General features: G+C 51.1%; 1 protein-coding gene across 3 annotated transcripts in view; it reads left to right on the top strand.

The window, feature by feature from the left end:
• NOD1 (nucleotide binding oligomerization domain containing 1) overlaps positions 1-13,295 on the top strand; it is a 68,032-nt gene that overhangs the window by 28,479 nt on the left and 26,258 nt on the right. For all 3 annotated transcript variants that reach the window (XR_003549053.1, XM_006146225.3, XM_027770935.1), the window contains exons 2-5: positions 1,216-1,312; positions 3,192-3,498; positions 5,795-5,969; positions 7,571-9,395. Coding sequence is in view for 2 of the 3 variants with exons in the window: in XM_006146225.3 (XP_006146287.1) it covers positions 3,256-3,498; positions 5,795-5,969; positions 7,571-9,395 (2,243 nt within the window). In the remaining variant the exon portion in view is untranslated. The remainder of the gene's footprint in view (positions 1-1,215; positions 1,313-3,191; positions 3,499-5,794; positions 5,970-7,570; positions 9,396-13,295) is intronic.

The raw sequence follows: 13,295 nt of genomic DNA, 5'->3' as shown, positions 1-13,295 counted from the left end.
TTGTACTAACTCTGCACACCTGATTAAATCTCAACCCAGGGCTTTGGAAGTGACAGAACAATAGCTTCTGTGCCAGCTCGCTGACATGTCATTTAGCGCTCATTTGGGTGGCCATCAATCAGGAGTGTTTCCTCAGGTTCCTGCCTTTAATTGTAAGAGGCAGGGGTGTTGGTGGTGGTTGTTACAGGAAAAGTCTGGAAAGACGAGTCATTGTTTTTATGGGAATTACAGCCTTGGAAGAAACAGAAGCAGTGAATAAAACGGACCCCCTTTGCAGATGGGCAGGGTGAGGAAGGAGGGGTGGAGGGAGTTGCACAATATTCTTTCCAGCCTTCTGAGGAATGGAGCATGGCTTCAGAAGCGCTGAATCACCAAGCGAGAAAGCAACTTCCTTCCCAGTTTTTTTCTCAAGCTTGTGATTACTTTAAAGAGGAAGTCTCAATTCTGTGCTACTCTTTCTTTAGCATCTCACAAATGCTTCTAAGAGAACACAGGCCTCCAGCTGGAACCCTTCCAAGCAGCACTAGTAACTAGAAGACAATGCCATTGTTTCATTTCCAGTAAATTTATTTTTGTATTAACTTTCTATTTATTGCAAGTGAATTTTTTTTTCTATTTCCAATGACAATATAAGATTTCCTTTAAAAGTGAATATATTAGAGGGGCCAGCAGGTGGCATGGAGACTAATGCAGCTGGATCCCACGTGACCAACCGTGCAGTTCAAGTCCTGGACTCCTCAGTGGCGTGTAAAGCGTGCCGGGCGTGTGTGCATGTGTGCCCAAAGTCTCAAGAAGAGAAAGGATTGGGGTGTAGTTATCTCCCCGGAGGGTCATTTCTTACTTTCCCATTCTCTCTCTCTTTGTCTATATGTCTCTCTCTAGCAAATACAAGCGCCTTTTAACTAACTAATGAATCAATCAATTAATATATTAGAATTTAAAAACTCAAAGCAAGTAATTAACCAAATAAAGTACAGAGTCACCCAAACAGAGTACAGACAGTTAAAGCAACAACAAAGAAAGCATGTGATTACGGTGTCCAGGTTGACTGACTTTTGGAAAACACCGGCCTAAAAAGCAGAAAGTAAGGAAAGGAAGCTGAAGTCCTGGAGTTCCTGGATGTAAAACTAAGCCTGTCGGTGATCTGACCCACTCATTCACTATTCAGTACAATGATACTTTTTAAAAAACCTTTTACTTTCCTCGATTTTGCAGATTCCAGAAAGACATTGGAAATTGAAGCTTTAAGGAGAGAATGTCATTTTCAGATACTCTGACTTATTTCAAGGAATGATGCCAAAAACTTGAAAAGGTATTTTTAACCACTCATTTGAATTTAATCTTTTCAACTGCTATGCCTTGAGGGAACTAAAGCTAGGAATCTTAAGCTGGGTCATAGAATTTATCATGATAGAAAAAACTGAGTTAGTATCTAATATCGGAGTACTTTTTTTTTGGACGAGTAGCTAATCAGACTATTTCCTTTTTTTTTTTTTCTTTTTTTTTTGGGGGGGGGGTTGCTATAGGGCACGTGCGCTCACCAGAAAGACAGAGACATAGAGACAGAAAGCGAGAAATCACTCCCCAGGGGGGATGGTCACGCCGCAATCCCTGCTCCTCCATTCTTCTCTTGGGATCTTGGGCACACACGCACACGCACCCGGTGTGAGTTTAAGCCTCCGGGTCTGGGACATGAACTGTGATTGGCTACATGGGAGTCCCACAACATAGACTTTACTCCAACTGCTGGTCCCCATGCACAAGCTTTTTAAGGCTTTCCATGGAGAGGCCGCTCCTGGTCGTCTACCACGGGAGCTCTAGCTAGCTCTCCCATTGCCTCCTGCACTTCTGCCCTCCTCTGTCCCCACATGGCCATTCCTTCTCACTTCATTGTCCAGGTGCTGTATTTTTTTTAAAGAAATATTTAATTTTATTCATTATTATTATTATTACTATTACTATTTAAAAATTTGACCAGAGAGAGACAGAGAGAGGGAAAGTGAGGAAGTAAGCTGCTAGTTCTGGGACTCAAACCATGGTCAGTCACATGGGAGTCCAGCACCTTAACTACCACGCCACCTGCCAGCCCCTGCCCAGGTGCTTTTATCTAACAGACAGACTCTGTGCAGGTATGTGCCCAGCTGCGGGGGAGGAGGGTGCCATGGCACAGCCCCAGATGGGCAGGAATGACTGAGACTTCGCTGTCCCCAGGTTGCCTGGCTCTGGCCACCAGAGGAGACTTCATTCTGGCTCGCTGTCTCTGGCTGTCTCTGTTGTACTCAGACCTTTTCTCCTACCAATTCCCATAGTTCCTCTGTTCCCAACTTTGGCTGCACTCCTCACTTTGGGGATGCAGAAACCTCCCCTCCCAGGTCACCTTGCTCTGTAATATAATACGTGTTTCCATTTCTATGCCAGTCCAGGAATGAGGCATACTTTTCCTTATAAGAAACAAATAATGCTAATTAAGTTTTTTTTAAACCAAAGGATTGGCTATCTGTGGTCACCCACACTAATAACATAACCCACAAGCAGAAGCAAGTATGTTTAAACGTTTTTTTTTTTTTTTTTTGCTATAGAAATGTGTGCGCTCACCAGATGGAGACAGAGAAAGGAGAGAGACGGGGGCTGGGGGAGTGGCCACACTGCCATCCCTTCTCTTTCATTCTCCTCTCAGGATCTTGGGCACGTATGCACACGTGCCTGGTATGTTTTTTAGCTGCTATATTCAGGACTTGAACCATGGGAGATCCATTCACCTTAACTATCATGCCACCTGGCTGGCCCTGTTTTTTTTTTTTTTTTTTTAATCTCTAATGCATCTCAGACAGAAGGCAAACACATGCACCCTGCTGCTATACAGAGATGGACCTCATGACCGATTGGAGGTGGAGGAATTATTCTGTGGCAGGTGTTTAGTTTGGTTTCAAGTTTCTTTCTTTTGAGAGAGACAGACAGACAGATGGGTACCCTGTCAAGGGCCATGCCACCATCTCCCCCAGCTTTTTAGCTAGACAGGATTACGGACATGCCTGTGGGCCTACCCAGCGTGGTCAGAATGACCTGGAATCTAAACCCAGAGCCTTCCCATGAGTCTCCAGTACCGCACAGCAGCGGCCTGTCACTCACGCCACTGTGGCTGGGCCTCTCCATGGCATTTGCTTTGTTGATGATCTCATTTATCTCTTTAGGAGCCATCCAGAAGAAGCAGGACCCTGGAGGGCTGAGTCCTGACTGCCCTTCTGCCAGGAAGACATGCAACCAAAGATGAACTTGGGCAACGTTGCTACTTTAACTATGGAAAAGCAGGGCCACAGTGAGATGGAAGCAGTCCCACCAAATTCTCACTCCTACATTAAATTGTTGAAAATCAACCGCGAACTTCTGGTCACGCACATCCGGAACACTCGGTGTCTGGTGGACAACTTGCTGGAGAATGACTACTTCTCGGTGGAAGATGCCGAGATTGTGTGTGCCTGCCCCACCCAGCCTGAAAAGGTGCCGTGACAGGGATTGGTTGGCATTGGCCGCATGTGAGAGGCTTCTCCCCACTGGCCTGAGAAAATCGTTCTGGGAGTTTGGTACTTTGGACAGAATTCTGCTTTTTTTTTTTTTTTAATTTAATTTAATTTATTTATTATTATCCTTTGACAAGAGAGAGAAAGCAGAATTTCATTTTATTAAATTTTAGATTTGCTACAGGATGTGTGTGCTCACTAGAGAGACAATGAGACAGGGAGAGAGTGAGAGAAAGTGAGAAATCACCCCTGGGCAGGGGCTGGTCATGCCACAATCCTTTCTCTTCCATTCTCCTCTCGGGATGTTGGGCACACACATGTGCCTTGCATGCCTTTTAAGCCACCAGATCTAGGACTTAAACCGCACTGGTCATGTGGAATCCAGTCCCCTAACCACGGTGCAACTGGCTGGCGCCCCACTGAGGTTATGGTAGAACGTCACTGCTTGAATTGCTAGCTTATCACACAATCAAGTATTTCATTTTTGAGTTTGTGTCCAGAGCAAATTCTCACGCCTCAGCCCTTGCTGCTGTGTGTATTGGTTCCCAGACAACTCATTTTCAAATCCGGTGTAAGTTGGAAGGGGAGGAAACAGGAGAGGAGCCTAAGAAACCAAGGGCGGCGTGCTTTCTGTGTGTTTACATTCTGGAGGTCCGCTCTCTGCTGGGCAGGGCTCGGGGGCATTACCTCTGGCTCAGGAATGGCCACATCCCACGGTGAGGCACTCCCCATGCTCCACTGGAAGACTTTCTTTTTTTTTAAATTATTAAAGGAGAGCAACACAAGCCCTTTCCAATCTTTTTTTTTTTTTTTTAAATTTGTCAGAGGGCACACGCACGTGCCAGAAAGACAGATGGAAAGAGGAAAGCATCCCCAGTGGGCATGATCACACTACAGTCCCTTCTCTTCCATTTCTCCATGCCTGCCCAAGCCACCAGGGCCAAGACTTCAACTACTGGGTTGGCCATGGGAGACTGAGCTCCCTTAACCATAGGTCACAGGCTGGAAAGTCTTTTTTTTGGGGGGTGAGGGTGGCAGGGAGAGGTTTTTGCTATAGGGCACGTGGGTTCGCCAGAAAGACAGAGACAGAACGTGAGAAATCACCCCCCAGGGGGGATGACCACATCGCAGTCCCTTCTCCTCCATTCTCCTCTCGGGATCTTGGGCAAGCACACGCACGCACCGAGCGAGTTTAAGCCACCGGGTCCGGAACTTGAACTGTGGTCGGCTACGTGGGAGTCCAGTGACATAGCCATTTACACCAACTGCTGATCCCTAGGCTTTAAAGTCTTCATAGTCTTCATTTTACTTAATCTTTGTGTAATCTTCCTAAAATAAAATTGAGACCAAATACTCCTTGGGTAGAGGAACCTATGTAGGGTCTGTCTAGGGCTCAGAAGAGACCAGAAGTTTCTGGGGGCAACCCTGGAGTATACTTGTGTGCTTTGGTCTCCTCTCTTGATTTTTTGCTGTATTTCTAATAACAAAAAAGCCATCTGTAGTGCGTTACTCACAAGGAACTTCTGACCCCTTGCCGTGTGGCCTAGCTGACTACTTCATAATGTCCAAGGCGTGGCCTCTGCCCTGTCCACACTCCTCTCAGGGCAGCAGTGTGTCAGTTTAAGGGGAAAAGGACTGGTAAGTGGCATGGTGGTTAAAGGCGCTGGATTCTCACATGGTCGACCATGGTTCAACTCCCGAACTTGGCAACTTGCTTTCTCACTTTCTCTTTCTCTCTCTCTCTGTCCCTCGCTGGTCAAATTGAAATAAACAAATGAATAAATAAAGTTAAATCAAATAATAAATAAAAAAAGAAAAAGGAGACAAATTGGATTCTGTGGTGGACATGGCTCTAGCTATGAGTGTGATCTTTTTATTTTGGATTCATAGATGCTTCCTGGTTTCTTTTTTAAAAAGAATTATTTATTTAATTTTATATTATTTTTATTTTTTCAGTTTGCTCTAGGGCACATGTACTCACCACAGAGACAGAGAGAGAAAGAGAGAAAGTGAGAAAGCAAGCTGCTAGATCTGGGACTTGATCCATAGTTGGCCTCATGGGAGTCCAGCACCCTAACCACCACGCCACCTACTGGCCCACTTCCTGGAGTGTGGTTTTAGTTCTTGCCCAAGAGGTCCATTTCACAGTCTAGACCTCTAGTGTGTAGACTTGCCAAGCTGTAGTTAGAGCTCAGAGTCCTGCCCTGGGCCACCTGGGTTCTGCCGTGGGAGGAGGCTCCTGCCAGCTCACATTCTTGTGCTTATGCTGCTCCCAGGTCCGCAAGATTCTGGACCTGGTCCAGAGTAAGGGCGAGGAGGTGTCTGAATTCTTCATCCACGTGCTCCAGCAACTCACAGACGCCTACGTGGACCTCAGGCCCTGGCTGTCGGAGATCGGCTTCTCCCCTTCCCAGCTCATTCAGAGCAAAGCTGTTGTCAACACCGACCCAGGTACGAGCCAGCCCCGAGGGCCTGCAGGGCCTTGGAAACGCTGTATAGTTAGGCCCAGCCGGGCACAGATGTGTGGGCCACCTCACTGAGCTCTGCATTCCGCCTCAAGAAGCAGGCCTGGGTCTTGTCACCCCTGGGCAGCCCAGGTGACTCGATTGAGCGGGTCTGGGTAATTCAGGAGTCCCAGAACCTGGTGGGAGAGAGGTAGAGATGAATCTGGAAATGTGCACAGGGGTCCGTTTTTGTTCATTGAATTGTAGTTAAATTCCAAACATTATTTATTTATTTATTTATGAGTTTTTTTTTCTACTGGGCGCGTGCACTCGCCAGACAGACAGAGAGAGGCAGAGAGACAGAATGCAAGAAATCACCCCCCAGGGGGGATGGTCACGCCGCAATCCCTTCTCCTCCATTCTCCTCTCGGGATCTTGGGCATGCACGCACACGCGCCCAGCGTGAGTTTTAAGCCACCGGGTCCGGGACACGAACCATGGTCGACTACACAGGAGTCCAGCGACATAGCCATTATGCTAACTGCTGGTCCCAAACATTATTTATTTTTTTAATTGCCTGAGGGGAAGTGCAGTTGCCAGAGAAAGAGAAACAGAGACCGAGAAGGAAAGAGTCCCCCCAACGGGAGGGGGCGTGGTCATGCTGCAATCCTTTCTCTCATTTCTCCATCCTGTCGGGATTTGGAGCATGCCTGCACACGTACCTGGTGTGTTTGTCAAGCTGCTGGGCCCAGGACCCAAACAACCATTAGCCATGTGGGATCCAGCTCCCTTAACCACTAGGCCATGGGGCTGGACTCAAAAACTATTGTAACGGAATCGATGGAACACCCTCTTGTTCGTGGGAGAACCATGCCCCTTTGGTGTAAGCGCCATTTTGGCTGCTCAGGTGTGCGGGGAGCACAGCACAAGGTGAGCATTTCCTGCATCTCAACCCCAGTGGGCTCACAGGACCCACCCTGTGTGAGTGCTGGAAGCGGGCAGCAGGAGCAGGCCTGTGTGCTCTGAGCAGGACAAGGCTGGTTTTCATCTCAGTCCACTGACTTTTAGAGGAGCACTGCTCTGCTGTAATCCAGACTAGCAGTCTACCTGTCACCTGAGGCCCTGGGGCTGCCTGCTGCTTCGAGAGCAGTGCCGTCAGCGGGGCAAAGGCGAATACTTCCTTGACGATGAGACTTCAGTGGGGACTGGCTCATGCTGTTTGAGCACCCCTGGGGAGAGGTGGGCAACAAGACCCACCATTGGGCCTGGAGCCAGGGTGAGGGGGCTTCTGTTTCTCGCTGGGGTTTAGTGACAACATGGTGCAGAGTGGTAAGGGAGTTCTGTCCCAGACACTGATCCCACGAGTCTGTCGCCCTCTGACTGGTTGACTCTGAGGCCCAGGAGAGGGGCAGAAGCCTGGGGCCCTCAGCTTCTGAGTGCTGGCTCCCAGAGGCTCTGCAGGGCCTGCCTTTGAGGGGTGGCTGCACTCGGGCTCCTGGTAGGGGTGTGGCTGGCCTCTCCTCCTTGAGCCCTCCCTGTCTGATGCGTTTCCATTCTGTCTCTGCCTCCTCCTCTCATGGCCACTGTGCCCTCCTGTCCTCCCTGCAGTGAGCGGGTACACACAGCAGCTGCGACAGCAGCTGGGCCGCGACTCCCAGTTCACACTGAGCTACAGCCAGAAGGAGGAGCTGCTGCTGGAGGAGACATACACCGACACCCTCATGGAGCTGGTCGGCCTGAACGACGAGAGCCTCGGCAGCCTGGACAGCCCGGCCCACCTCCTGGACCCCACCACGGGCGTCCTCAACGAGCAGGGAGAGGTCGTGTTCATCTTCGGCGATGCGGGAGTGGGCAAGTCCATGCTGCTGCAGCGGCTGCAGAACCTCTGGGCCAGCGGCCAGCTGGAAGTGAAGGTCAAGTTCTTCTTCCACTTCCGCTGCCGCATGTTCAGCTGCTTCAAGGAGAGTGACGCGCTGTGTCTGCAGGACCTGCTCTTCAAGCACTTCTGCTACCCCCAGCAGGACCCTGAGGAGGTGTTCGCCTTCCTGCTGCGCTTCCCGCACATGGCTCTCTTCTCCTTCGACGGCCTGGATGAGCTGCACTCCGACTTCGACCTGAGCCGTGAGCCTGACTGCTCATGCCCCTGGGAGCCCGCCCACCCTCTGGTCCTCCTGGCCAGCCTGCTGAGTGGCAAGCTGCTCAAGGGGGCCGGCAAGCTGCTCACAGCCCGCACAGGCACCGAGGTCCCGCGCCAGCTCCTGCGGAAGAAGGTACTCCTCCGCGGCTTCTCTCCCAGTCACCTGCGGACCTACGCCAGGAGGATGTTCCCGGAGCGGGTGGTGCAGGACCGCCTGCTGCACCAGCTGGAGGCCAACCCCAACCTCTGCAGCCTCTGCACCGTTCCCCTCTTCTGCTGGATCATCTTCCGGTGCTTCCAGCACTTCAATAGTGCCTTCGAGGGCTCCCTGCAGCTGCCGGACTGCACGGTCACTCTGACCGATGTCTTCCTGCTGGTCACAGAGGTCCACCTGAACAGGACCCAGCCCAGCAGCCTGGTGCAGCGAAACACGCGCAGCCCGGTGGAGACCTTGCGAGCCGGCCAGGACACCCTGCGCTCCCTGGGGCAGGTGGCCCACCAGGGCATGGAGAAGAGCCTGTTTGTCTTCAGCCAGGAGGCGGTACAGGCCTCAGAGCTGCAGGAGGGAGGCCTGCAGCTGGGCTTCCTGCGGACGGTGCAGGAGCTGGGCCCCGGAGGTGACCAGCAGTCCTACGAGTTTTTCCACGTCACCCTTCAGGCCTTCTTTGCAGCCTTCTTTCTTGTAGTAGATGACAAGGTGGGCTCTCAGGGGCTGCTCAGATTCTTCCAGGAGTGGGCACCACCCGGGGAGGCAGCAACCACATCTTGCTATGCCCCCTTCCTCCCTTTCCAGTGCCTGGGGGACAGCGGCCTGGCCAGGGAGGACCCCTTCAGAAACAAGGATCACTTCCAGTTCACCAACCTTTTCCTGTGCGGGCTGCTGTCCAAAGCTAAACAGAAACTCCTGCGGCACCTCGTGCCCGTGGCCACACTGCGCAGAAAGCGCAAGGCCCTGTGGACACACCTGTTTGCCAGCCTGCGATCGTACCTGCGGAACCTGCCCCGGGTGCAGTCTGGGGGCTTCAGCCAGGTGCAGGCCATGCCCACCTTCATCTGGATGCTGCGCTGCATCTACGAGACGCAGAGCCAGAGGGTGGGGCGGCGGGCGGCCGAGGGCATCTGCGCCAACTACCTCAAGCTGACCTACTGCAACGCCTGCTCGGCTGACTGCAGCGCCCTCTCCTTCGTCCTGCACCACTTGCGCAAGCAGCTGGCCCTCGACCTGGACAACAACAACCTCAATGACTTCGGCGTGCAGGAGCTGCAGCCCTGCTTCAGCCGCCTCACTGTCATCAGGTGAGGCCACTGGACAGGGGCGCAGCCGACGGACTGGGTGGCCCGGCTGGGGGGCACCAGGCCTGGCACCGTGGATCTAGATCCCCCCGATCTGCTGGTACCATAGGACTCATGACTACTGGTCTTGAACGTCCTGACCTCCTCCTCAGTGGGTTGAGGACAAGGAGCTGAGTTTCAAGTCCAGTGGACCTGGTCAGCCCCAGCTGGGGTGCCTTGGCCAAATTGCTTAACCTCTCTGAGCCTCAGTTTCCTCAGCTGGAAAAAGGAGATGCTCCTAACCATAGCAATTGTAGGGTCACAGTCAGGGGTTGTGGAGAACAGAAGGGCATTGCATATGCGACCTTCATGCTCCTTAACCAGGTGAGTCAGCTCTGCAGCCGAGGCGTTAAGAAGGCAGATCCCACATAACTGACTAATTCGAGCCCAAGTCCTGCAACTTAAAAGACAGGATAGGCACGTGTGCTTACCCGCCCCAAATTCCTACAGGATGAAGAAATGGAGGAGAAGGGATTGCAGCATGACCACACCCCATTAGGGGGTGCTTTCTCCCTCCCCCTTTCTTTCTGGTGAGTACATGCCCTCTGACAATTAAAAAGAAAGGCAAATGCAAAACAAACCAAAACGAAAATCCTGGATACTGTTATTGTCTCCATTTTGGCATACACGGAAGCAGAGGTGCAGAGAAGTTAATAACTTATTAACTGGGGTCACGCAGCCACCCTACGTTAGGGTACATAAAGACCCTGTGTTGTAAAATGAACATAAATCCTGGTGGTTAAGGTGGCTGGATCCTACAGGGCTGACTGCATGATTTGAGCCCCAGACCTGGCGGCTTGAGAGAGGTGCCAGGCACGTGTGCATGTGTGCCCAAATTCCCCAGAGGAGGGAGAAGTGGAGAAGGGATTGTTATGTGACCATGCCCCAGGAGGGGTGCTTCCTCACTTTCCCTTTCTCCTCTCTCTTTCTGTCTCTCTCTGATAAGCGCGCACACACACACACACACACACACACACAACAGGATGAAGAAATGGAGGAGAAGGGATTGCAGCATGACCACACCCCATTAGGGGGTGCTTTCTCCCTCCCCCTTTCTTTCTGGTGAGTACATGCCCTCTGACAATTAAAAAGAAAGGCAAATGCAAAACAAACCAAAACGAAAATCCTGGATACTGTTATTGTCTCCATTTTGGCATACACGGAAGCAGAGGTGCAGAGAAGTTAATAACTTATTAACTGGGGTCACGCAGCCACCCTACGTTAGGGTACATAAAGACCCTGTGTTGTAAAATGAACATAAATCCTGGTGGTTAAGGTGGCTGGATCCTACAGGGCTGACTGCATGATTTGAGCCCCAGACCTGGCGGCTTGAGAGAGGTGCCAGGCACGTGTGCATGTGTGCCCAAATTCCCCAGAGGAGGGAGAAGTGGAGAAGGGATTGTTATGTGACCATGCCCCAGGAGGGGTGCTTCCTCACTTTCCCTTTCTCCTCTCTCTTTCTGTCTCTCTCTGATAAGCGCGCACACACACACACACACACACACACACACACACATGATGAATGTGAGTCCCAACACAAAGTAATACCATGTAAAATATTTGAGATGGCGACTCGAATTGCCCTGATTTGATTAATTTTCAGAGTTGTTTGTTTGCCTTAGGGAGCGTGCACTCACTGGAGGGAGAGACAGACAGATGATAAGAGGGAAAGTGAGAAATCACCCCCCACGAGGGATGGCCATGTGATAATCTCTTCTCCTTCATTTTCCTCCCAGGATCTTGGGCACGCACGCACATGCCCCCAGTGTGAGTTTCAGGCCACCAGGTCTGAAACTCGAACTACATTCAGCCATGATGTGGGAGTCCAGTGACCTAACCACTACTCCTTCTGCTGGTCCCTGCTGTGATCATTATACATTGTATTCAGGTACTGAAAAATCAGTATACCCCACAAATATGTGCAATTATTATGTATTTTTTAAAAGATTATATAAGGCACACCGAAGGCTGCCCATGAAGTTTCTGGCACATGGGTCTGCTACGTGGAGAGAGCAGACCTCATCTCCCGGGCAGTGGCCATCTTCCATGATCCCCACCAGCAGCCAGGCACTGCCAGAGAGCAATCAGGGCACTGACCAATGCCATTTCTCCTTGTGATGGTTTAGAGGCCGGTCTGCTTGTTTCTGTTAGCATTTCCTGTAGTAAGTCCAGCTTGTACATCTTACAGGGGCTTGGCACATGCAATTTTTTTTTTTTAGTTTTTGTTGTGTTTGTTTTTGCTGTAGAGTGTATGCACTTACCAGAGAGACAGAGAGACAGAGAGTGAGAAGTCACCCCCTGGGGGAATAGCCACACTGTAATCCCTTCTCCTCCATTCTCCTGGGATTTGGGGCATGCACGCACATGCACCCGGAATGTGTTTTAAGCCATCAGGTCCAGGACTCGAACCGTGGTTGACTGCATGGGAGTCCAGCAACGTAACCATTATGCCATGCATTTCTGAGGAGCAGAGGGTAGTTGGAGCTACTTCCCCATGCTCATTGCTCCAGTGCCAGAGTGGAACTTGTGAGGGGACATGGGGTGCAGCACGGAAGGTGGCCTTGGCCTGGAGTCTGTCCTCTGCACTCAGCCAGCCACTCTCCTGCACAGCTGTGGGCCGTCCCATGCCTGCCTGATGAAAGGGAAACTGGCTAGCGAGGTGGTCCTGCCCCATTCTGCTGTCCCCAGGTGGTGTTTTCCTCCACACCCATGAAAGCAGCAGCAACTTGCAGGGAAGTCAGGATGTGGGCAGCTCTGTCCTCCCTGAGGGCACCAATTAGGATTCGTTTGGGCTGTGAGTTAGAGAACATCCCAAACCTCGGTGGCTTAAATAAGTTGCATGCTGATTTCTCTCTTATGCGAAAGCCTAGATGTAGGCCATTTAGAACTAGTACAGTGCCTCTCAGCCACCAGCACGGGCTCTCTTCTGCCTTGGTGCTCTGCTGTCCTTACTACCTACCTTTTACCTCATGGCCCAAAATAGCTGCTCAAGCTCCAGCCATCTAGTGGAGCAGAGCTTCTAGCCACTAGGAAGAAGGAAGGGCAAAAAACAGCGTATCCCTTTCTTTGAAGACGACTTCTCAAGTTTTGCTAATGACACTGCTGCTGTGGTTTCACTGGACAGGACTCCGTCTACGTGCCCAGCTAGAGCACGGGGAGTCTGTTAGTAGGAAAGCATAGATGTTGGCCAGAACTAATAGCCTGGGTTGGCCGTGCAGTGTATGTGCACACCATGGGGAAAGGGCCCAGCATGTCAGACATGATCTTTTCTTTTCTTTTTTAAAAAGTTTATTTATTCCATGAGTGAGAGTGAAAGAGACAGAGAAAGACATGGCGAGAGAAAGAGCGACAGACACAGCACGGTGACGGGGTTTTGATCCCAGCCTTTGCTAGCCTGGATCCTGGGCACGAGCCTGCCTGGCAGACTCAGGGAGATCTCTGGATGTGAACCCTGCACCTTCCTGTGTGGGCTGGCCTTACAGAGCCCTGGGTTTTACCCCTACCCTGCTGTCTGACTTGAATTGATCTTTTTTTTTGGGGGGGAGAGGTTTTTGCTATAGGGCGTGTGCGCTTGCCAGACAGACAGAGAGAGACAGAGAGAGAGAAAGCAAGAAATCACCCCCCAGGGGGGATGGTCACGCCGCAATCCCTTCTCCATTCTCCTCTCGGGATCTTGGGCACGTATGCACACGTGCGCAGTATGAGTTTTAAGCCACCGGGTCCGAGACGCGAACTGCAGTCGACTACGTGGGAGTCCAGCGACATAGCCATTATGCTAACTGCTGGTCCCTTGAATTGATCATTTTGATGTGGCCCCAAACTCAAGTTTTTCGGGACCAGCAGATAGCATAATGGCTATGTCGC

The sequence above is a fragment of the Tupaia chinensis genome, unplaced genomic scaffold, assembly GCF_000334495.1.
Source record: "Tupaia chinensis unplaced genomic scaffold, TupChi_1.0 Scaffold000170_1, whole genome shotgun sequence".
Taxonomy (NCBI): Eukaryota; Metazoa; Chordata; class Mammalia; order Scandentia; family Tupaiidae; genus Tupaia; species Tupaia belangeri.
This window is presented reverse-complemented; position numbering and strand designations above follow the sequence as displayed.